We start from the raw sequence: 26,415 nt of genomic DNA, 5'->3' as shown, positions 1-26,415 counted from the left end.
TATATTAATTTTTTTCATAAGTAAGGTAGGTGTAGCATTAATTCTTCGTCTGATATTATCTGATTAGCAGAGTACGAGGGACATTTAAGTGACCGTATCTGAGGAAGAATAAGAACTTTAAGACAGCAATAAAGATCACAATTATTTCCACATTCTAACAAGAGGGACACATATTAGCATTAATATGTAAGCATTAAAACTTAACTCAAGCAAAGTTTGGAGCAGAGACTGAAAGCCATTCAGAGCCTGCCCCAAATGTGACCCATATGTATACGCCCACCAAGACTAGATAAGATGGATGGAGCTAAGAAGTGCATGCTGACAGGAACCAGATATAGATGTCCCCTGAGAGGCAAAGCCGGAGCCTGTCAAATACAGAGGCGAATGCTAGCAGCAAACCACTGAACTGAGGACGAGACCTCCTACTGGAGGAATTAGAGAGAGGATTGAAGGAGCTGAAGGGGCTTGCAACTCCATATGTACAACAATGCCAACCAACCAGAGCTCCCAGGGACTAAACCACTACCTAAAGACTATACATGGACTGACCTAGGGCTCCAACTGCATATGTAGCAGAGAATGGCCTTGCTGGGCACCAATGGAAGGAGAAGCCCTTGGTCCTGCCAAAGTTGGATCCTCAGTGTAGGGAAATGTCGTGGGTGGGGTGGGAAGCGGGGTGGGTTGGGAGGGGAACAGCCTTATAGAAGAAGGGGATGGGATGAGATAGGGGACTTATGTCCAGGAAACCAAGAAAAGGAATAACTTTTGAAATGTAAATAAAATATCCAATAAAAAAAAGGAGCAAAAAACCCAACTCAATTAGCAGTGAATCCACACTTAACATAAAATCACACTAAAGTACTGATTCCAGTCAACGGAATTCATTTTTGAAAATGTTTATAAAATGAGGAGACATGGGCTGGAGAGACGGCTCAGCGGTTAAGAGCACTGACTGCTCTTCCAGAGGTCCTGAGTTCAATTCCCAGCAACCACATGGTGGCTCACAACCATCTGTAATGAGATCTGATGCCCTCTTCTGGTGTGTCTGAAGACAGCTACAGTGTACTTATATATAATAAATAAATCTTTTAAAAAAATGAGGAGACATGCCTAAATTAAAACATCAAAAATTGAACACCTATGATAAAAATGGCAAATTCCACACACAGAATGGGGTGCAAACAAGTGAAGTCTTGTAAAATGTAGTACATAAAACTGCCTGTGTACATGTATAATGTACACACATAAGGAAAGACTGCAGGCGCCAACTTGGGTCTGACCACCAAGTGAGCCCTAATTACATATGTGGAGATATTCCAAAAATCTGAAAGAACACACAGTCTGAAAGCCTTGTGCACACAAGAACACTGAGGGACAGCCACCTTGCATATCTGCTTTGTTTGCTGAGGTAGTCTCACCACATAATCCATGCTGGAACCCATTACATAGGTCAGGCTGCCTATGATGGGCAGGTACCCAGCCTAACAGGCATTCTTTATTGTCATGCTTTTGGCAAGATTTGAAATCAAAGCTTTAGAAGGTCACATGGCATTTATCAAATTTGAATCACCCAGTAAATAGCATGTCAAACATGTCTTAGTGAGGTCAAATTGTAAAACAGAGCTCCCGTTAATGTCATTTGCAATGTCCGATGCAAAGGTAGCAAAAACTTAATCAACACTTTGACTCTCACAAAAGATGCAAAAAGCCGTACACTGAGAGTAATTCATGCCTGACATTTCTATGTAGAGATATTTTCGGGAACTTAGAGTTGACGAGCTTATGTCTTTACTGTCCTCATGCGGAACGGTAATGGGAAATTGCACACTACTGAAGAGTGGGTCTCGAATCTGAGTTTACACTGGAACCACCCTGCGTATTGGAGGAGGATAACAGGTGCTATCCCCAGGGCTTCCGATCTGCTAGGCTGATGTGGACCCAGGCAGTTGGCATCAGTGTGAGGTCTGCACTGGTGATGATGCTGATGCTCGCCTTGGGGATAGCACTACTCTAAAAAAGGACTCCTGACTGACGGCAGGTAGTCCAAGTCCAACTATGTGTGTGTGCGGACGGTTTTTCAGGGTCTTTAGTAGATTGAGGGTGGAGTCTGGTATGAAATCCATTCTTCTAGCTTCTCTCAGACACTAAAAGATGGAGAAATGTTGGACTGACCTGGTTGGTCATTTGTTGCAGCTGCCCACGAGAGGTGCAAGGCTACCTCCCGCATTCCTGGACAACTCTCATTTGCGTGAACCGTAAGAGCGGTGTCGAGCAGAGTAGGTATGGAGTCCGTGGCCACTATTTGAATATTAGCAAGCCCAGCAGGTAAACATCACCTGGCAGCTGTGACTGGCAGCTATGACAGCTTCAGTAACATTGAGACCCACTATGAACGTCTCTGCCCACAGCACACACCCCTCTTCTGTGTACCGTGCATTCCTGTCACTCTTTCACCCTCATTTCCCCAGAGGACATGCTTATCGTCAAGAGGTAGGTTTATCTCGAACAACTATCACAAGAGTAGTTCCTAGCACTTGGTCTTAACCATCTGTAACTGTGCAAATTCAAGGAGCAGGCTGCAAAACAATCATCTAAGGATGATAGCTCAGAAAGTGTGCGGCTTGATCCAGCCCGGTGGCTTCACTGATGGAGGAGCCTGGGGCCGAGTTTAACCCTTGAAGGCCCATGAAGGGAGGAGATGGAATCCCACAAGTTGTCCTCTGACTTCTACACATGCGCCATAAAATAGGAATGGCCCCACACATGTACATGAGCACATGGGCGTGCCCACCCCCCACACACATACGCACACATGTGTGGATTTTTTTTTTTACTATTATTTAATGGGGCTCAGGAATGGGCTTTGTGTGTATGCATGTGCTTGTCTGTGCACATTTGGTGTATCTATGCATGCATATGTGTGCCTGGGCATAGAGGCCATAGGTTGGTGTCAGTTGTCTCTCCTCCTTACTTTCAGACAAGGTGTCTCACCAAACCTGAAGTTTACCAATGTGGCTAGACCAACTGGCCAGAAAGAACCAATCTTCCTGTCTGCCTCCCTAGCACTGGGATTAACGGTAGACAGGCTTGGTGCTTTTTCTTGGGTGCTACGTGTGCAGTTTTAAAGACACCTTTGGTAACACTGGGATGCATACAAGACATCAAACATTTCTGGCTTACATCGTTGAGAACATTTGGAGCCCTAAACAAAGTCACTGAAGGTCAGTGTTCAATCTCAAAGAATCCTAATCTAATTCTTAAGGAAAACAGCTGCTGTCATTAAGTATATCCTGTATTATTCTTCACTGTGAGTCTTAGGTCCACAAAGATGAGACCATAGGAAATTATTAGTATTAAAAGCTAAGGTTGGTGTTTCTTATATATTTATGCTCTTAGGTTAATGGAGAAAAATGAGAAGAGTTTGCTAAAATATTCAAGATACATTGTTAGGATCCACAGTCTCTAGTGAGGTGGTTCATTCTATGTAATCTTAAAGTATCCTAGTCTATATTTTTTAAAGGTGTATTTATTTATATACATGGTGTTCTATCTGCATGAAGCATCAGGTCCCATTACAGATGGTTGTGAGCCACTATTTGGTTGCTGGGATTTGAACTCAGGACCTCTGGAAGAGCAGCCAGCGATCTTAACCTCTGAGCCATCTCTCTAGCCCCACCCCGGAGTAAGAGAGAAAGAGATACTGAAGAATGTACCTGATATCCTCATCTTGAGTTCACTCAATCATTTTTTTAACACTCCTTTTCCTTTCCTTTTAAATAGTTAACAAAGTGACAATGTTGTACTCCATAATATTCTCGTAGACAATCTGCCAAGTAGACTGAAGACTGGCTTCCCAGAAGTTCACAGAACCAGTAAACTGTATTGTTACTCTCCCCTTAACTGCCAAATAGTCATTTAATTCACAGCTACCTGCTACCTGAGTTTGCCTAGACCACTGGCACTCTGCCATGAGCCTGGGCATTAAACACCATCACCTGGGCGTGAAGCACAATTACAGCTGCTCATAAAACTGAAATCCTCTTTAAATATAAAAAAAGTGAAGTTCCTTTACATTACAAACTTAACCAGCAAACTCACTGCAATGTTATAAACCAGCCCAGCCCTCTAGTCAAAAGCTCGTGAACTTTAAAACTCTAAAAATATGTCCTGTTAAAGAAGCAGATTTGTTTTTACTTTCTTCAGTGGCCTTCCACAGATACCTGTGACTTAAGACTTAAGGTCCACGCAGTGAAAGTGGCTGGGAAGGGATGGGTCTCAGTACTGTGGAACGGGTCACCGAGACACAGGTTGTAGAACTGTTCTATAAACCAGCACCCGCCGGCATTTCTACCCTGCCTCCTCAGAATGTTCAAAGTACATGCAGCTCACCGCCCTCTAAAGCTGCCATCAGTTTCCATTTTACTTAAGGTAGGTAATTACAAGTGGAACTGTCTTAGTTCTGCCTAGTTACACAATAACACACTAAAAAGCCATCGATCCTCTACACACGAGGGAACATGTCAGCAGTCTACATTTTGTTTTTGAATAAAAAATGTCATTTCCAAAGTTATTTCCAATTTCAGACTTGAAAAAAATCTTTAGTGATATTTTATCAGTACTATTAATATTAATTAGTATTTTATCCAACTGAAATTTAGTGGTATCTTTCTATTTCCTGTGATCATATAAAGCTCTCATGTTTAAAACAAAATACTGTTTTACCAAACATGGTGTATTACAATTTTAAAGTAACTACTAAACATACCTAACTTCAGAAATGAGCTACAGCTCCAAGGGAAAGCTGGTGGGGCCTTTTCTACTTCTTGTTTTTGAAATAGGTTCTTGCTACATTGCCTAGGCTGGCCTCCCAACCCCTGGTCTCAAATGATCCTTCTCCTGCCTTGCCCTCCCCAGTCCCTGGATTATGGGCACACTCAAGTATGCCTGACTGCAAGAATTTTTAAATACCTTCATGTTCTTTGATAAGTGTTACTAATTGCTAACATCAATTCTATTCCTATTTCCGTTTATTCTAGATGAGGTGGCACTGAAAAGTCCTGGTCACATGACTGGGAAGAATGCATTCACCCTGTGACTCAGACCTTGAACTGCTTTTAAGAGTTTGTATTAAAATATCACATTTTAAGACAATTTGATTGTAAGACATCAAAAAAAAAAAACCCTTAATAATCAGTAGACAGATACATAAAGTTCCCTACATTTTGTTCAGAGTTTTATTTGTGGGAAAAGTTGTTACCAAGTGATTCATTTCAATCCAGTATTTCCAGCTGTTCCTCTATCGACAGCACAGCACTGACTGCCATTCTGACACTACACACATGTGAGAAGCATGCACATCTATAATATGAAAGGTTGTTGCTAGGGGGAAAATGTGGAGGAAAAAATATCCATACAGGTGTCCTCAGAGACTGAAGGAAACCATGCAGTTTATGAAGCTTCAAAGATATGCTGACCTCAGTTCCCTCCAGGTCACGTGTGTAAAGCATGGGCATGGCTCAGTGGGAAAGTGCCTGCATAGCATGCAAAGCCCTGGGTTTGACTCCAACCCCACAAGAAGTCTTACAGATAGATATGCATGAGAAATTTACCTGTTACAGCATAGTGACTTAGACTCTATGTATCACCTTCTTTAGACAGACTTTTAAAATTTATCTTTATTTTATGTGTATGAATGTGTTTGCCTGCGTGTTTCTGTGCGTATCACTTGGTCATATTGCCTGCAGAGGCATAGAGAGTATCAGGAACTGCACTTATAAAGTAGCTGTGAGCCACCTTGCAGGTGCTAGAACTGAACCCTGGTCCTGTGTAAGAGCAGGAGGTCCTCTTAACCCTGGAGCCATCTCCAGCCCTGTCAGTCAGGTTTGGAGAAAAGCTGGATGAAAGATAGCTTAACCCTATAACCACAGCATAGAAGGTTTACTTTCACACTGACAATAACTTTTCACTTTGAAATTTTATTTTATCGCAGGGTGAAAATTGTGGCTCTGCTTACCCTAAGTGCTCCTTTAGAACTGACACTGTAAAATATCACCATGTACCATGTTCGTTCTGTAGCTTTGAGTACACAACATGTTCCAGAGATATTTATACCCTAATGGGGAAGCAAAGACTCGCTGCCACTATGGTCAATTCCCTTATCCGTTGGTCAGGATGATTACTGCAACTCTTCTACAGATCAAACAAAATGGCCATGATAATGACACTGATACAGTCTTAGCCAGTCATTGTGCAAAGACTGTGTCTACTGTGTGCTGGGTCCTAACCCGAAGCTGAAAATGTCATTTGTAAACAGTCCCTGCCTTAGAGCTTACATTCCAGAAGGCAGAGAGATGAAGATCATCAGTAAAAAAGTGTGTGATTGTCTTGGCAAATCAATCCTGAATAAATACCGGCCTTTAACACACTACTAGGCATGCTACAGAAACTTAAGACACGTAACCTTTTATGGTTTTCCAGGGCAGTTATAACTTGCATGTGCTTGAGTAGAAGCAAGGTTATTTTCAAGTAGCAATTTCAAATTTCACAAAAATCAAACGCCCACAATGCAAGCTGCCTGGCAATTCATCATAGCTTTTTAAAAGTACATCTGTAAAGATGGCTTCTGTGCGTGTTATTTCTGCAGAACCCAGGTTCAGTTCCTAGCATCCAAATGGTGACTCACACTTTTAACTCCAGTTCCGGGGGATCCAACACTCTCTTCTGACCTTTGTGGGCTCTTGCATATATGTGGTGCACATAAATGCTGTAGGCAGGCAGGGAGGCACAGGCGCTCGCACACACTCTCGAACACACACACACACACACACACACACACGGATGTAGAGATGGCTCAGCAATTAAGAGCACTTGCTGCTCTTGCAGGATGCAAGTTCATTTCCTGGAACCATGTCAGTTTACAGCCCCTGTATCTCTAGATCCAGGGAATAGAAAATTGTTTGACATGTGTATGCATTCTTGGGAGAACTATGAAAAGTCACACAAGCGGTTTTTTGTATGACACAATGGCCCCAGATTCTAGGTCTGGAAAATTGGGCTATAAAATTTAATGAAATCATTAGCAGAAATGAGTAGCCAAATAAAACCACATGAATGTCATGACACACACAACCATATCCTCAAATCGACCTCCATTATTAATGTGACATCCAAGTCCAGGTGCTCTCAGAGGTTTCTACCACAGTGGGATACATGTGAATCCCCAAAAGCTGGACAAACCTAACACTTTACTGACCAAAGTGCTCTCACCAGCAAGCTTATAACTTGTGTTACTATTACTATTATTATTATACCCAAATTTCTAAATAAATGGCTAATTAGCAGCAATGATGGCGTCTAATTAATAATGACTTTATTCATTAGGGAAAATAGCCTTTACCCATTTATTAAGGATATTTCTGTACACATAAAACTATAAACTCTTTGGGGAAAAAAATAGTGACCAGTTGACCAGTCTTCTTTTCTATTTTTTTTTAATTCATAAAATATGCACTGCCTAAGTCATTGTCACCTGCCTGGACAAGTACAGTAGTCCTCAACAGATCCCAACTCAAACCCTGGCCTGTTTCTGCTACCCTACAATACATTCTTAACGTGTAACTGCACCGAGCCTGGGCCTTTCTGTATTACCCTGTACTATGGGCAGCTCGTCGTCGTCGTCGTCTTCAACCTCATCTGGGTTCCGCTCTCCACTCAGTTCACTCCAACACCTCCCCTTCTTTCTGTCCTCACTCACATACTGGTGCACCTTTCCTTAAAGACTTTGCACAAGTTCTTTCCTTCGCATAGAAAGCTTTTCTCTCAAGTTATTGGAGAATGGTCACTTGCCATTCAAAACTCATCTAAACCTTACTAGCGGAGAAACTTGTCATCAACATTCTACCTAAAATATCACCCAGTCACCTTTGTATTACTTAGCACATTGCACCGCACTATTTTAATTGATCAATTATATCCCCCTCAAGTAGAATCTCCTGGGACTTCCTCTACAGAAGTCTCAAATTTAGAATCATGCTTGCCTCAACTTTGAAAATTCTTTCCAATAAGCTAATTAGAGCCAAAATGCCATTACACATTTAGCCCTACATCGAACAGCCCTAGCCTGAATAATCTTATTTCTGTCTTGAACTTAAAAGTACTAAACGAAAAATAATGTAATTAAATTTAATCTGTATGATCTGCATTAAAATTATTGTCATGAAAAGGAAGATTGTCTGCTCCAATTTATTAATATAAAAGAAACAATCCCTAAGTTCACACTATCCCTGAGCTACATCCAGAGCTCTTTTAATTTTTAAATTATGTTTATTAGTGGGGGAGTGAGCTTGTGTTAGGGCAGCTAACTGGGAGCGAGAAGAAAGCTCAGTTCTCTATATGCAGTCCCAGTCATTAGACTCAGGCCCCTTTCTCTGACCCCTTGAGACAATGCATCTAGGGATCCGAAAGGTTGTTTCTGCTCTCCCTACTGCTTTCTAGACTTTCTCCATTGTTTCTCCCTCCAAAGCAGCAGCTTCTTTATAGCCCCCAGTCTCTGACTCCTCCACACACACACCCCCACACACACACCATCCTTTAGTTCATTATGTTTTGTCCTTCTAAACCCAAACTCTGTCCTCATTTTTGGAGACCTCCATCTGTCCTTGGACCATTCCCCTGTTCAACCTCACTTACCTGCCATTAGTTACACTGGGTCAAAAGCAGCAACTCTTATTTCCAGATCTCAATGAAGCCTCCGGTCTGCAGCTCACAACTCAGGGCTGCCATTCCCTCCTTCGGACCCCCAAATCTCCATCAGTTGACTATCCCTTTTCCTTAGTTTCCTGTGCCTTTCACATTCCTCCCTAACTAGTGTAGTTACATGGCCTTGCTATCTGAGAACACAGTTTTCTGATCTCCACAATTCCTTCTCTCACGACCCATGTTTTTAACCATTCCAATCTTTGAACTGAAGTGTCGTCTCTTTCCTCTCTTATTCAGTGACTCTCAAACTTACCTATGAAAATTTACTGAATAGCTGTCCTTGCTGTCCAATTTCACATTACAATCCAACCTGGCTTCTGTCCCCACAAAACCTAGTGCTCAGAGCTAATTAAAGCTTCCTATGCTGATATTTGCTACCTTTAATCTCAGTTCCCAGTAATCAGAGGCAAATGGATCTGTGTTCAAGGCTGGCCTGGGTCTGCATAATGAGTTCCAGGACAGTGAAAGTTATGTAGAAACACCCTGTCTCAAAAGAAGGGTAATTAAAATGTCAAACTCAATAAAGTTTTGTCTTCTTTGGTCAACCCTTCAGCAGCAGCCATTCTATTTCTTGAAAGACTCAACTGGCTGTTGCTAAGCAAAATACCTAGGGCTCAGGCAACTTAGGGCTTTATTTGGCTAGACAGCATGGTGCCAGCAAGGGGACAGGTATGCAAACAGAGAAGCGAGAGAAGGAAAAGGCTGGGCTTGATCTTTTTATTACAGCTCTCCGTTAGAGGAATGCCTGTGAAAGCCACAATGCTCCCTCCAAGGGTGGCGTTAATCCATTATAAAAATGGAACCCTATGACTTGGTCACTTTCCACTGGGCCACCCCATCCGCTTCAAAATCACAGTACTGAGGGCCACGTCTCCAGACAAGAACTTTTAGGAGACAAAGTATACCCAAACTGCAGCAGTGACCAAAGCCACAATTTTAGGAAGCATCAATTCCCTTTCGCTGTAACCAGCAGGCACTTAAATCTACTCACTTCTCGATTCCCCCTTCCCAGGCCTCCTGCCACAGCACTAATTCAGGGCTGCTGCTTTCTGGACTCAAAGAGCCCAGCTAGCACTGTGCCTTTCCAGCTTCGCCCGCTTGCAATGCTGCACGCTGCATGCTTCTCCACAGTGCATGCTGCCTAACCCAAAGGCTAGCTATCCACTAGCTACACAGTAACTGCCTCCAAATTACACTACTGAGCTTAAGTGCAATTTTTATTATTTCATGAGGATAATTGAAACATGTATCCTCTCCGTGTGTCTAAAAATCTAGGATACAGTCGGTCATACATAATCTAAGTCTGTGCCTGTATGCACAATGACATACTGACTATGCACACTACAGGAGATGGCCCATGAGAAATGAAGAGTGGCAGATCTGACACAGACCTGACCTCACCCAGAGGAACAGGCCAGGCACAGAGTGGCACCTTCTAAGGCTACAGCAGTGCTCTCAAGTTCACTCAGGAAGACTGGGTCCACATGTCTATTGTAAGCAACCTGCAAAATCTATCGCAGACCACATCAAGGTCAGGACATGTGCATTTAAGTTCTGCAGCTTCGTTATGATATTCCATTAATACTGTAGTATTAAAAGACAGAAACATAAGGAATTCAGCTTAATGTAGAATTTCTAACAGAACCAAGTTTCCAAAGTTCCCTAAGCCTGCTTTGTACAAACAACCTAATGCGGCTCATCCTAGAATATCTCCACGTCAGCTTTAGACATTATCTTAGTTTTATATTGTTTATATTTTCTCTCTCCTCCCAGTCTCCCTCCCCCACTCTGTATGCATGCATGTGTGTACATGTGTATGTGTGTGTACATGTGTATGTGTGTATACATGTGTATGTGTGTGCATCTGTGTACATGTGTGTGCATGTGTGTGCATGCATGTGTACGTACATGTGTATATGTGTGTGCGTGTGTGTGATCTCTCTCTCTCTCCATCTTTACATGGGTCATGGGAATGAAACTCATGTCATCAGATTTGGCAGCAAGGGCCTTCAACTGCTCAGCCATCTCAGTCACCCGAAATTACCATCTTGTCTCCACTGCCTCCTTAAAATGTCAAATCCTATCTCTGAAATTTGAAATATGTCTTAAAAGTCTAAATGTGTGTGTGCGTGTGTGTGTGTGTGTGTGTGTGTGTGTGTGTGTCTGTGTGAGTATTTGAAGCTTTGCCTTCTCATTCTAGAAATCCAAGGAGTCCACGCATATGTAACTGCGTATTGGTCACATGTGTGGCTAAAGCTACCACAATTCCATCCCAGAATGCTCCACTGGGGTCAAACTGCTATGACTTCACCACACTCAAGTTGGCCACTTCCTATTATTCTGAGTCAGCCGCTCCCATTAACCCTAGTGAGAGCCTCAGTAACTTGGTATCTCAGATGGATTTTATCAGCTTGAGAGATAGGTTGTCTGCAAATAATTATAGCAGTAGCAAGAAAAATCAATAAAGTGTAATCAAATCAAGAATGCAATCAACTTTGAGGGCTAGATTAAGACTAAATTTGAGAAAAGCAAAACAGGTACAAAACCTGCAGTGTGTTAATCCAAGGGCAATGCCCAGCTCCCTTCCCGCCCACCGGAGGATGACTGAAGGGCGCTGGTGAAGATCTTCAGAGGGGTCCTTCTAATGATACTTGAAAATAACCATTCATTAGCAATAATACAGAAGACAGACGTTAAGATCAACTTACAGTCGGTTAATCCTGTTTAAAACCTTCCTTCCTTGTTGACTATATCCCCAGTTCTAAGAAGAAAACCTCTTGTAAAAACTTAAAAAAAGGAAAGTACCCAATGAGTAATTACCCCTGACCAAGCTTGCTGCATACTGAGATTTCTGTCTGCCACTTGTCATTCCCAGTTTTCTTTACTCAGCGCGTCATGAAAAACAACTTCATTTTACCACATTTTCCTGCTTGGAATGATAGTGTCACTCCCAAAGCAAGTCTGCTTGTAAAACTGTGGCTACTTCCCTAAAACAAAACTCAGGTCAAGGTAGACCAGGCAGCACAACCTTCACACAGTGGAAAACAATGAAAACAACCGGCACCTCCACACGCGTGTTGTACACATTTATTGAATAAGCATTTATTATCACTACACCCTTCTAGAATCAAATGGAGAGTAAAGCAGTATTTATTTAATAGGCTACTACGTGCAAGGTTTGGGGCAACTACACAAAACAACAAAGCAAAGAGTCCTGCTCTCGTGGAGCTCACAGTCTAGCTGAAGCACATGGTCATCTCGGAGGGAGGGACAGGATTCCCCGGTATGCAGGCAATGGAGCTGAGCCTCAGCTGAGGAGGTCACCGGGTGAGGGGGAGGGGAGCACATTCCAAGCAGAGGAAACAGCACAGAAGCAAGCAGATCCCGAAAGCGCATGCCATGCTGCGGGGTGAAGAGCGGTCCAGAGCGGCTAGAGCAGAAGGGTGCACACAAACTAGAGACCAATTAGTGTTGGGGTTTAACGAACCATAACTGTCAGGACGTAAAGCTTCAAATTACATTAAAGGAGGCTAAACTGTGATTCTGGGCACAGCAGGGTAATCTAAACACATTCTCTTCATTTCATAAATATGTAAGTCCTTCTAAGGCATGCAGGCAGTGCTATAACTAGAGTTTACAGCAGCAGTTCTAGAAAAATGTAGTCGCTATATCCATCAATATATTACACACACGCACATGATGTGTGTGTGAGTTTGTGTATTCCAAACAAAAACAAACAAAAACAAAAAAATGAGATAAAGAGCTTGAACCAGAAAGCTTCCTACACCGGACGCCATGTTAAGCAGGATGGCTCGGTGCTCAGAAGGTGGCTGCCCCTTAAGGAAGGAAAGGGCAGTTTGAAAAAAAGGAAAATAGCATGGGTCAATACTTTGTTAAATGTTTTTATGTAAATTCCCACTGTATTTTCTCATGATAAAGCTATAGGAGTTTTCTTGCCCAATTCTACAAAAGGCCTCGGGCCTTCAGAGTAAGAATGTTGTGTGTGAGTGAGTGTAGCTGCTGAAACCCAGCATAGCCCGCCCGCCTGAGCCCACAGCCTGCTTCCTCAGGACTGCACACTGAGGCTCTGGCCGGCCACAGCAGTCAGAGCCTAAGAAATGCCTCTGCTTTTCACCCTGAACTTCACAAGCCTGAGGGAGAAAGTGTGTTGATGGTAACACACAGACAGACTCCTAAATGTACAGAAATGAAGCCCTTTCACAACTGATAACAAAGTCCCTGAAATCCCTGAGGAACCTGCAGTGACTTCACCTCAGCTCCTGTCTCAGTGCTGAGGTGAGAACATACTTAGAGGAACCATGCAAGGCAATGCGTCATCTGTGGGTCATACATGGCCAGTTGTCCTTGGAAGAACAGAAGCTTTTAAAAAAAAAAAAAGATTCTAAAGCCTCAAATTAAATTAACATATTCAAATGTAACTTATTTATATTGCTACAGAATAGTCAAGCAACAAGTTCAAGAAAATTTAGAGCTCGTGAAACCTGACGAGAACAGTGATGTCTACGGGTAGGTGTCATCACCGTCAAAGGCACAACTTCTGAACTAACTATAAAATTAGACACAATACACTATGTGGGAATGTTGCCTCTTTTTAGGAAATAGAAAAAAAAATTAAGAAAAAAACAAGCCAGATAAATGGTGATGATGAACGCCTTTAATACAAGCACTTGGGAGGAAAAAGCAGGGATATCTTTGAGTTACAGGCTAGCTTGGTCTACAGAATGAGTTTCAGGATAACAAGGGCTACACAGAGAAACCGTATCTTGAAAAATGAATGAATGAATGAATGAATGAATGAATGAATGAATGAATGAAAGAAAAAAGAGAAAGTCACAAAGTGTGGTTGGTGCCCATGTTGGCCTAATGACATACTGAAATATTGTTTTCTACTATGCACAATTACTTAACACATTTTTCCAAGCACTTCCAAATATAGAAACATAAGTCTCACTTGTAAGTTTTAAAAGGCTCTGTAGTAGGGAGAGACATTTTCAGCCAACCAAGATCACAACCCAAACACAACATGAAACACTGGTGGAGAGCCTAGGAAGTGCATGTCCACATTACAAGTACATTTACCAACCTTGTTCTGATTGAGGGGATCGTTCCGCAGCCTCTGTTTGTTCTTCTGTAATTTACTAGGCATCATCTTGCCGGTTCTGAAGTCAAAACTGCTAAGGTCAACAGCATTTCCCAGGTATCTCGCCAGCTGCGGTTTACTTCTGAACTTCTTACCACTTGGACTAAAAGAAAATATGTTTAACTGTACAAAGGGAAACATTAGTAGCTTCTATATAATCTTTTTAAATAGATCCCTATATAACCTTTTTAACAGTAGTCTGTTTTCATTTGTTACAAATTATAGTTGTAGGGGTTTGGTTTAATTTTGGAATTATTACAAGTCTTGAAGAAACCCCTTTACTTTCTCAAGAAAGACATAATGTATCAGTTAACACTGAAGGTGCTGCACGGGCTGCTACAGATTATCCTTCTGTCGCAGTCAGAACTGAGCACAGACACAGACGCGCGCTCCCAATCCCCTGCCAGAGTCTTCATTCTCACCAACTTCTTTCCAACTGTCTTTTGAAAACACTGGTTTATATACAATGCCAAGAGCCGGGAAACTTTTAAAGTCGGTAGCTAATCTAAAACATATGCATTTGGAACCCACATAACCTGGCATAGGCTTATAACATCTACAACAGGAAAAAATGAAACTCTCAAATTTTGATATGTAGACATTCCCTACTAAAACTACCATAACAACTGAAAGGAAAACAAGCATTACTATCTGCAGACTATCTGTTCATTCAATTCTGACTCGACTTTCGCTTTCACAAACTGTCTTTTTTTTTTTTTTTCCGGAGCTGGGAACCGAACCCAGGGCCTTGCGCTAAATCCCCAACCCCACAAACTGTCTTAAATAAGCCTGTTAACAAGCAGGTTACATTTAGAAATATATATGTGTCTGTGTATACACACACACACACACACACACACACACACACACACACACACACACATATATGCATAGATATACATGCAATAACATCTAATGAAAAAAGAGGTCATATATTTGAAGGAGCACAGAGAACGGTATAAAGGAAGGTTTGGAAGAAGGAAAGTGAAGAAATGTAATTCTATCATAATTTTGAAAGTAAAAATAAAAAAGCACAGAGATCTAAAGAAAGAAAAATAAATAAATAAAATTAACCCATCAATAATAATTTCTTCTTAGCCAGATGTGAGGGTACCTGCCTGGCCTTTAATCCCAAAGAATCCAGATAAATAAACAATTTACTTCTTCTAAACAAACAAAAAACAAAAACAAACAACAACAACAAAAAAAACTGCTGAAGATGCAAAATTATAAAAGTACCAGAACTGCATAGACTTTCCTTAAAAGGTTTTCTATGTCATTAGTCTGAAAGAAACTGCTGTGGAGGATAATGTCCTCAAAGTCTTATCTTGCAATTTTTATGAGCCAAATATGCCAGAGCCGACTGTGACTGTGTCTGCAGAATTCTCAGAATCCCAGAAAGCATCTCAAAGAGGCTGTGCTCCCGGACTGAGAAGTCACAATGAGTGCAACGTAATTCAACAGACAGAGAATTTTTTTTAAAAGATTTATTTTATTTATTATATATAAGTACACTGTAGCTGTCTTCAGATACACCAGAAGAGGGCATCGGATCTCTTTACAGATGGTTGTGAGCCACCATGTGGTTGCTGGGAATTGAACTCATAACCTCTGGAAGAACAGTCGGGTGTTCTTAACCACTGAGCCATCTCTCCAGCCCCAGAGAATTTTTAAATTGTTGGAAAACTAAACAGTCAGCCATCCCTCTGGATGGAAGTGACTCTGGGCTCCAGGCTAAGCACAGCACATGTCCTGCCATCAGAGTCTGGACAGCTGGAAGGCCTATCAACATTGTTTTCCACAATCCCTGCCTTAAACATTCTTGAAACACAATTCAAAGTACACGAACTTCATCCAACAGATGACTAGTACAGTCCCCAGTCACCAGAATAAAGTAAAGTAGCCCAGACCAAAATCCATGCTGGCAAAGAAGAGAGGATCGCCCACAGAGTGCTCATGGCCAGTGGAACTTACACTGAGAACTCTCTCAATACCAGGTTACTCTCAACACTGCCTGAGCACTGCCCACCCTCACCAGCCACATGCATCCACCTCACACACTGCCTACACATCACCAGTCGTCCCCATCTTTGCCAATAGCATCCACCACTGCCCATGGAGCACCTAACCCTCAAAGCCAGACGGACATTAGCAATCCTTCAAGCCCCATCAGCTACCCATGCAGCACCAAGTTCAAATTCTTAAGTCATCAAAAGCTCTCCGTCAAACCGACTGCTTGCAGACTTTTTCTGCCAACTCCGATATCCTGAGCTTCTCCCGTGTATATTCCCAGACAGGATAGGCCTGTCAATGAGCTTTCCAATCTGCCAAGCGCAGCTGATGGTCATGGCCCCCTGGGCACCCGTGTCACTATGATTCCAAGGGAAAAACAATTATGCAAGCCTCTGAGACTGTTCTACTACGATTCCTGTATGTTTCCTTCTTATACATACTTCCAACAACCAAATATTATACACCCCCTTTCCTAAAACTCTCAAATGTCATTATCTAGAGGCAACCACCGAACAAAAGTAACTTTCTGAGAGCAAGAAGCCTTATCAACTGAGTAAGACAGAACATAGTTTTCTTTTGCAGCATGCTGAGATGAATCTTAAAATTAAAATCATCATTTTTAGTCAGTTTTACTACTTAAGTCTTTCTATATCACTCACTAATTTGAAGTTATAAAAATACTATACTGTTCAGTCATTTATTATTGTAGCTTTAATCATGCTAGAATACCCAGGTAGCTCTAGCAATCCAAACTCATGACTAATACAGAAATTCTGAAAAACCATCTTTAAAATGGCTAACAAGTAAAGGAATAGAGAGGGAAGGAGGACGATGCCAGGCCTAGGACATGCTGTGCTCTCAGCTACTTAGAAGCTGAAGCAAGAAAGAGAATTCCAGCCCAGCCCGGGTGGCTTGGGTGGCTTTTAAGAATTAAGGAATGAGGGTTGGGGATTTAGCTCAGTGGTAGAGCGCTTGCCTAGCAAGCGCAAGGCCCTGGGTTCGGTCCCCAGCTCCGAAAAAAAAGAAAAGAAAAAAAAAAAAGAATTAAGGAATGAAGGGAGGACGCTCAGTGAAAAATGCTCACCTGGCACCCACACGGGAGAGCAGATGCGCTCCTGACACCTGCAGACGCACACTTGAGAAAGAGGAGCACGGAAGACATCAGTGACAGCCCTACCTCCACCCTCCCACACACAGAAAAAAAAAAAAAAAAAAGGTAGTAACAGCCTAAACAGAAAGCCATGGAACAGTAGGGTCTTTTTTTTCATTAATTAATTGATTTATTCACTCTCCATTCCAATCGAAGCCCCCTCCCCCTCTCTTTCCTCCCTGTCCAACCTTGACAAATCTCTCTCTCTACTACTCCCTCCCCTTCTCCTCAGAGAAACACCCCTTGGGTACCATCCTGCCCTGGGATATCCAGTGTCAGTCGGACTAAGCGCCTCTTCTCCCACTGAGGCCAACCAGGCAGTCCAGTTAGCAGGGGACCCACAGAACAAAGAGTAGCTCAGGCAATAGATGGCTCCCAGCACGGTAGGCCGGCCACTCAGAGTCTGACCGCGCTCCAGTGAGTATAAAGATAACACAAATGAACTTGTTTCTTTCTCTTTTGCTGGCAGGGAGGTCAGAAGGGGGTGGGCAGGGGCTGGACAGGGAAGGACTGGGAAGTGGATGTGATGGGGTCTATGACGTAAAATCTCCAAAGAAGCAATAAAAATCCCATGTTGGGAAAAAATCTCCAGTACATAGAGAAAAACAGGAAAAATATCTTTCTAAAAAATAAAATGAGAATTCTTTTTTTTTTTTTTGGTTCTTTTTTTCGGAGCTGGGGACCGAACCCAGGGCCTTGCGCTTCCTAGGTAAGCGCTCTACCACTGAGCTAAATCCCCAGCCCCTAAAATGAGAATTCTTAATCAGACTTCCTCCTAAAAATCTTTTCACCACAATAAAAAGTGGAGATCCAGTATGGACCTTGTTCCAACTGACTTATTTTCAGAACTTGAAATATTCAGGCAGTAACTTTTACCGAAAAGATAAACACCACTATGCTTAGCATGTGGCTGAAACAAAAGTAATTTGAGGCCTTTGGTGGAAGTCATTTGGGAAAAACTAATAAATTTCAAAATTGAATGTGCAAGAGGTATTTCCTATGTGTTAAAATTCACCTTAAAAATATGCTAGCACCACAGTGTCACTGCATCGAGAGGATAACTCACTGAGGCTACACCCCAGCCACTTCTCTCTATAGACCCCAAAGAGACGAAACGCCTGAGAGCTCAACCCCAGACTCTCACTTCCCAGTGGCTGAAGACACAGATCAGGGGTACGGTGCTACCCAGCAAGCACAGGGCCCAGAGCCAGCCTCCAGCACAGCAGAAGCGATTCAGTGTATGGGCAACATGACTCAAAATAGCTCTTTTGTTAATTAGCTTTAGAGACAAATATCAAATATAAAGTACTAATTACAACTTTCAAAAGTCTCACAAACTCCACTGATTATATAATCCAGAAAGGGTAAATGCAGAAGTCACGTTTTCAGCGTTAGCAATATCAAGTGTTGCCGTTAGCCCTGCTCCACGCCTACCAAGCAAATCAGACTCTCCAAGGCATCTGGGAGGTGTGTGCCATGCCGAGACCAGACGGAGAAGCCACTGTCCTTTCTGTCACATGCTTCAGTAACGTAAGCTGCCTGTCTCAGCAATGTAAGACCAGGGGCCTTGCCCTACAGGAGATGAAGCCAAGCACTGGGAGGACAAGGCCCAGGAGCACAGTTAAGTAGGAAATGTTCCCAGCAGATTCCCGTCATCTGCGCAGTAGCAACCTCCCGAGAGAGCCTGGCTGAGCACACGCAATGACTACATCCCCATCTGTCCTCTAAGATGGCTGCTACCCGTCCACCAGCGCTTGCGAAGTGCCTAAGCTTCTATTCTACAGTGTCGAGTAAACATTTAGTTTACAGTGTCAGTTCGTAAGTTAAGTTTACGGCAGTGCTCTTTTCTCATGTTAGTAGACTGCTGAATGGTATTAGTCATTTTCAGTTTGCTCTGACCAAAGCTAATCCAGTAATGAAATACTATTTCAGTTTCAACCACAGAGAAAAGTTCCCTGCCAACTGCCCCTATCTGTCCCGACGCTAACTTGCAATCATGCCTTTCATTTCTCTTACCCACCATTTAAATAAAAATCAAAGTCAGGAGTTGGATTCTCAGTTCACATGAGGACAGTTCCGGATTTCTTTAATTCCTGTAAAACTGTTTAAAGAGGTTGCTAAATCTAACTCCACCTTAAAGATTCTTAAATATAATTATTCAAAAGAAAGTGTATGTAGAAGAAACCGTGAACTGCACAGAGACACTGAACTCAGGGACTTGCGTTTGTGTCCCACTCAACGCACCTGGACCCACCAAGGCATGAGCCAGACAACTGCAGTTTGCTCAGCCACTGTCTCGGGAGACCTGCAGGGTGCAACGGAAACCATCCTCTGAGGCCTCGCTAACAGCCGGACCTGTTTTGATGACAGAGCTTCGATGATACAGCTTTACATCTCCTCAAAGCAGCTTCCCACAAGGTGAGCTATGAGTGTGGCAGTCACCACCGCGGAGCAGGATGCAGCAGCCTGTGAGGGACAGGGGCATCTCAAGAGGGCAAGAGAGCTATGGTGGTGAACACGGTCAAAAGTACAGCACTACTCACCACTATCAGGAAGAACTTTACTGAGAAAGTAAGGAAAACCCTCACACAAAGAATTTCTACATACTTAAAATGGAAAAGCTTAAACTAACCAAAACCTCAACTTTTTAAAAAAAATATTTGTATTTTTAACGTATGTTATTTGTATGGTATTTTGCCTGTGTGTATATCTGAGTACCACATACATGCAATGCCCTTCTATCGCGTGGAGCTGGAATAGCAGACAGCTAAGACGCCATGTGGGTACTAGTAATAAAACGCACATCCTCTGGAGGAGCAGCCAGTGCTCCTAACCACTGAGCCACCTCTCTAAACAAACTTTTAATGTTTCTTTACTACTTTAAATCAAAAAAGTTTGAGTTAATATTCAAAACAACCAAACAAACAAAAGATTACCTTAACATTAAAAACTAGTGGACCGGGGCTGGGGATTTAGCTCAGTGGTAGAGCGCTTACCTAGGAAGCGCAAGGCCCTGGGTTCGGTCCCCAGCTCCGGAAAAAAGAACCAAAAAAACAAAAAAACAAAAAAAAAAAAAAAAAAAACTAGTGGACCAAGTAATCAAGTTTTATCTGAGGCTAAATTGTGAAAATTAGAATTATCTTTGAAACCCTATGAACAGAAAACAACAAGTAAATTATTTAAAAATACACAGCCCTGCTTCAGAAAACAGTGCGCCCTGACAGGAAAGCTGAGTAAGGCCAACTGCTCACAACTCCGTCGCCCACTCTGAATGTAAGCTTTTCTAAACAAGCATTCACCAGCCCCCTGCACCACATCTTCCAGTGCTACTCGTGTACTAACTCCATGTTTACATGTCTAACGCCATGTCTGATCAGCTACTAAATAATCACACTTGAACCTATCCTGCACATGGCCACAGTCAAAATGGTCTCAGACAGACAGACTGATTTGTAGTCTGCCAGTCTCTCCATTCTGAAGTACTCAGATGCTCTTCCTAAAACAGCACTGCAACCTCAGCTCCTCTTTAAAAAACTTCTATGTAAATTTAGCTTTAGAATATACAAATAAATGGATAACGTTTATGTTTTATGTAAGTTTAAAATAAACTTAAAAAAATAAAAGTAATAGCTTTTGGTGGGCTTTCCCCATCAGCGAGAGTTATACCTCTTTCTGCATTTGAGGCTCTTTCTAAACCTCGCTCCCTTTAACCTTTCAACCACTTCTCTAACCTAGTGACCTTTGCTCCACCCATGTTGGCTGATTCATTCCATCATTAATGGGCTGAATGGCCATCCTTTTACCTTTTACCGTAATGCAATGCTCCAATCTCCAGGACTGCCTCTAGAGGCTCCTACTTTTATTAGCATCCTATGTCCACCATGAAGCCCACACTGCACTCAGTGTTTCTGTCCTCTTAGCAAACAGCGAAAGGACCACTGTGGCAGGAAAATAATCCTGACTGTCTGCTGACTTCTCTTCTACATTTGCAATGTTTGAGCTTTGTGTGGTTATAGAAGTCTTATCTCCACAAGCAGTCCACTTAAGTAGTTACTTATGAATGAAATTATACAGTATTAATTTGCTCCAAATAAATAACCCGGGATAGGACTACAATGCACTGTATGCCTTGGAATTGGGAGCAGAAATAAACTACAGTCACTCCTTACTGTGTCTGCTGCCTGTCTGGTTACCTGAGCAAGGACAGTATTAGTCCCTGTGTCAAATGCTATGAGGTCTGTATGACAGGCAGACCCACTAGAGAAGGGGTAAAGGGAGCATGGGATGCCTTGGCACACTCAAGATGCACCACTGGTGAGCCGACAAGCTGCAGAAGCCTCTCCAGACCTAATCTTACGCCTCTCCTCTGGAGACTTTCCATCACGATCACTTGTGATTCGTATGGACCTCAACAACATCTGGGTCCTATTCTTTCAAGAAAGTGAAGCTTCCCAAGGCTGGTAGTGTATGCTTGCAATGTCAGCATTTGGGAGGCTGAGACAGAAGGATTGCCATGACTTCAAAGCCAGCCTGGGATCATATGGCAACTGTCAAGCCCAACAAGGGCTGCAAAAGAAAAGAGAGGAAGGTAGAGAGAGAAAGGGGAGAGAGCAAGCTCCTAAAGAACCTTGTGGAGACGGAAGTATAAGCAGCCAGTGTTACCCAGAAAGCCAAATACTGGCCAGGAAGAAAACTACTGTTTTATGGGTTCAAATGTGGCAATGAATTTTTTTCAGAAATTGTACCAACGTACCCAGTAGTTGAACAAACCACACCCTTTTTTAAAACATGCTTTGGATGATAATATATGAACTGCCCAACCCTATCTCAGTAATCCTGACAGAGGTATAATTACAGTGCTTAACTGGCAACCAGAGGTCTTCTATTACAACCCTAGCAGTTTCAAGATGCAGCCAAAACATATTCTACCAAAACCTAAGGCTTTTCCTGTGCGTCTATTTCCAGCCCAATTAATAAGTGTCAGGCACACCCTCTGTCTGTTAAGAGGCATGGCTTAGTTTAAATTAATCTCCCCAGGAGCAGGCTAATTTGAGGGTTAGCATTATTAGAATCTGTGTGAACAGCTGGACACATGTGTTCACATTACCAGCAGAAGAGTTCACCCTTAAAACATACCACTAACAGATACACAGATACAGTTTTGTGAGCTTCTGTTTAAAGGCAGGTACACTAGGAGACACCAAAATGTAAAACTGAGTCAGAAAACTAATTTGAACTCGGTTACACTGGTCTACCACCATAATCCATCACACAAAATCATCATCACAAGTCAAAGGAACTAATGCACTGCGAGCTTCACACTGTATTTTCTGGCTTCCTCAGCCTCTCAGAGGTGAATCACAAGGTACACTACATGCATTCCATAAAAGAGGTTGTGTACGGTGGCCTAAATAGGACAAGTAAATCTCTAAGAGTGCAAGGCCAGCCTGGTCTACATAATGAATCACAGGGCAGTTAAGACTCTATCATCATCGTCGTCATCAATGCTAGACAAGAGCTCCACAACAGTCAAAAGCTCTGGTTATTTATTAACTTTTAAACTGAGTACGCTGGTGCACACCTTTAATCCCAGCACTCGGGAGGCAGAGGCAGGCAGAGCTCTGTAAGTTTGAGGCCAACATGGTCCACAAAGAGAGTTCCAGGACAGACAGGGTCACACAGAAACCCTGTCTCTAAAACCCTCGGGGGGGAAAAAAAAACTTAAAAGAAAAGTAAAAGTTAATTTTAATTTTTTACATCTATGCATCCATTATCTGATGTCTATGTGTGCACGGCAAGGCAAGTCGATCAGAGGACAACTTGTGAGAGCCAGTCCTCTCTCCCCTTCCCTTAGGTGGAAGCTAGAGAGCAGACTCACGTCATCAGGTTTGACAGCAAGGATCTTTACCTACCAAACTATTTGACCAGTCTCTAATACACTTCTACAAACAAGCGTCTCATTACGTTAACCAGGCCGGCCCAAACTCCTGGGCTCAAGTGATCCCATCCCTTAGTTTCCTGAGTATCTGACACTACAGGCATGGGCAACCACACCCAGTTTGGCTGCTGAAATAGCTTTCCTAGCTACATATCCAGAGAACAAAAAACACAAGCTTTCCTAAAGTGCAAAGTTAGTTTGAATAAATCCATCACTCAAAACCGAACAAGCCATATCCCAAGACAAGTTTCATAAGCAACGAGATATATAGATTTCAACTGGAATGAAGCCTTCTCTACCGGACTCAATCCCGGACACAAAAAAACTCTTGTCGAATACAGCTGCCTCCGAGACACAGACACTGGCAACCGTTCACAGAGCCTGTGCAGACGGCCGACTAGGAAAGGTGAGAGTGAAATGAAGTACAGTGTAACAGTAATGCAGAATTGTAACAGGGACAGAAATGAAACGAAGGTACCTGCGAGTGGGAGTGCTGTATTTTTAGCACCCTCACAGAACTGAACTGAAGAGCAATGAAGAAATTAACACACACACACACACACACACACACACAAAATCACCTTTACATTTCTAACGTAAATTTTCTAGCCAGGCCTGGTGCTACTCAGCTGTGATCCCAGCTACAGAGGAAGCTGTGCAAGAACATGGGAGCTCGAGGCAAAGTCAAGGCCAGCTGGGACGCCTGGCAAGGCTCTGGTCACTAACTTTTAAAGGGGGGCAGGGGAGTGTGTGCAAAGAAGACTTAATCCCCAACACTGAAAATAAGTTGTCTCAAACAAAGTGAAAAGAATTCATCAGAACACAACACGATTGTTTTGGTTTTTTTTTTTTTTTTACTTCAAAAGCTGAAAAAATAGTAAACTAATCAATCGTCCCAAGCAACCAGTGAGGATGTGTTCAGGGTCTGGGGATACTGGTGGCAAACACTTGCCTGTAGATGCCCCAGGTCCTGGGTTTGACCAGCAGCACCAAGGAGGAGGGGAAGCCAATATGTTCATACTTATGTTCTAAGTGCAGCAACTGCAGTCATGCATTTTGCATTGTATATAACTTTTTAACCTGTTAAACTTAACTACACGGACTGAAGATACTATGCATACTTTTCCTGCCCTGGCTAAATGACCAATAGGAAATCCTTCACACTATTCCAACTTCTGAATGACTGACAACTAGTTCCGAAACACTCACATGTTACACTGGCTGAAATTTGTTCAATCTGTCCACAAGCAGGGCCCTCCAAACTACTGAGCTGAATACGTTTGCACTTTTTCCTATATGAAGGGCGGTCTGGAGGAACATTTAGTCAGTTTGATTATAACCCCCAATGGTATCAAGTGGTCACTGACCCTTCCCTTAGCTTGTCACCTATCGCACATGAAGGACAGGAGCAGTGTAAGCACAATACTGTGAGATTACAGTCAAGTGAAAATCCTTGAAACATCTCAGATTTCTTAACTTTAGTCCTGGTTGATACTTGGGAAAAGAATTCCTGCACGGACTGCTTGCGGACTATACAGTACAGCAGTAGCACCTCTGGCTTTTCCACACCAGATGCCAACAGCACCCTCTCCCCAGGTGAGAAGTAAAAATGTCTCCAGACATTGCCACATGTTCACTGGGGAACAAATGCTAGTCTAGGAGTCTGACAACTTCCGTTGTCAAAAAAAAAAAAAAAAAAAAAAAAAAAAACTAAACCGGAGAATGTACTGCCACGCCAAAGCATTCCAGTTTCTGAAATTACAAATGTCTACTTTATGTGAAACCTCACTGTATCCTACAAAGTTAACTGAAACTTTGTTCCCGTAGATGGCTAATTCTTCCACATGTGCAAGATTAAACGCACTTCTGATGATGAATCTGGGACGTGCTGGGACAGGAGCCAACAGTGACTGCGTTTTACAGTTTCGATGAATTACACCTTCTTTTAACCCTTTCATGGACCTGAATCACCATCCCTCCCATTAACCCTTTCTTCGCAAACCATTTTCCCGGAAGCCTTCTACTGATTGTGTCCTGACCTTTCAGACACTTGTGCCCCTCACTCCACTGAGGTCTAACCTCTGCCAAGGGCTTCAGCCGCACACCCCTCCTCTTTCCATACCAGCTCAACCCGGTCCTTGCCACAGATCTTTATGACTCGGCTCTAATCCTGCAACCCCTGCCCAGGCTAGCTCTTGACCTCTGACCCCGAGCTGACATTTAACCCCACCCTCGCACCCTCAGGAGAGGTACCTGAAGTAGTAGACATCGCTCTTGCCAGCACTGAGCCCTGATTTTCGGATCACTTCCTCCTTCTTCCATCCGGGGGGGAGGGCCGGGCAGTCCATCCTCTTCCCGCTCTCCGTGGCCCGGGGTCCCCTGGGCCCCGGTCCCGAGCTCCCGGACGGGAAAGGGACAGGATCCCGCCGGGGGGCGACGCCGCCACTGCTGCCGACGCCGCAGCCGCCCGCGCCGCCGTCGCCGCCAAGGCCGCTGCCGCCACTCTGGGGACGGCCGCGGCCCCGGCCCCGGCCCCGGCCACGGCCCCGACCCCGGCCACGGCCACGGCCACGGCCACAGACGCCGCCGCCCCGGGCCGCCTGCTTCCACCGCCCCCGGCCACGGCCGCCGCCCCGAGCGCCTTCCCTGCGCACGCCGCTCACCGGGGACGGAGCGAGCGCGCTGCCCTGGCCCCCCTGCTCTATGGCGGAGTCGCCGCCAGCGCCGCTGCCGCCCGCCGCGCTCTCCCCCTCCTCCTGCTCCGGGCAGCAGCGGCCTCCCCCCGGGTGCGCGCGCATCCAGCCCCCTCCCCAGCCGGCTCTGCGCTTCTTCCGTAACCGAGCCCTTGGAATCCCGGAGACCCGCCCCGCCCGCAGAGCGGCGCGCGGGGGACGCGCGCAAGCATCATAGAGCGGGCGCGCACAGAGCGGCCCTCCCGCCCGGGGCGTGGCCCCGGCCGCGCCTCTTAGGTCCTCCAAGCTCGAGGCACGGCCATGTTGTCTCCGCCTCCTCTGAGCCACGCCCCTTTGTCCACCTGCTCCGCCCCCCGCCGCGCCCTTCCGGCCCAACCCCCACTGGGCACGCGGAGCGCTGAAGGCTGGACTGTGGAATCCTACTGACCCGTGTCAAGCAGGGCCGGCTACATTGTTACAAATAGGGTTAACTGTAGCCATTGTGTGAGGTTACCTATGTTTGCTTCTCAGTTAGGAATTGAGAATTCTCAATTATCATTTTGTATTTCCAAACTCAGCTGCTCTCTGAATGCAATAGCAGTTAGCCTCCTGTCCACCATGGTTTCCCAGGGACTGCAGATTGGAAGAATGAAAACAGTGCCTCCATTGAAATTGTTGTTAGTGTCCTCTAGAGCTTGGAGTCAGGGCCACTGGCTGATTCTCT

At 43.8% G+C, this 26,415-nt stretch overlaps 1 protein-coding gene across 3 annotated transcripts in view; it reads right to left on the bottom strand.

Annotated features, from left to right (window-relative positions):
• Mbd2 (methyl-CpG binding domain protein 2) overlaps window positions 1–25,985 on the bottom strand; it is a 66,917-nt gene extending 40,932 nt beyond the window's left edge. The window contains exons 1-3 of one of the 3 annotated variants that reach the window (XM_063277587.1): window positions 25,273–25,985; window positions 13,862–14,021; window positions 11,829–12,211 (exon numbers count right to left, since the gene is read on the bottom strand). In XM_063277587.1, coding sequence (XP_063133657.1) covers window positions 12,188–12,211; window positions 13,862–14,021; window positions 25,273–25,817 — 729 coding nt within the window. In that variant the 5' untranslated portion in view covers window positions 25,818–25,985 and the 3' untranslated portion in view covers window positions 11,829–12,187. 3 annotated transcript variants of the gene reach the window in all.
• Window positions 25,986–26,415: the final 430 nt, after the last annotated feature.

The sequence above is a fragment of the Rattus norvegicus genome, chromosome 18, assembly GCF_036323735.1.
Source record: "Rattus norvegicus strain BN/NHsdMcwi chromosome 18, GRCr8, whole genome shotgun sequence".
In the NCBI taxonomy this organism is placed as follows: domain Eukaryota; kingdom Metazoa; phylum Chordata; class Mammalia; order Rodentia; family Muridae; genus Rattus; species Rattus norvegicus.
The sequence above is the reverse complement of the archived record's forward strand: the minus strand, read 5'-3'. Positions and strand labels throughout refer to the sequence as shown.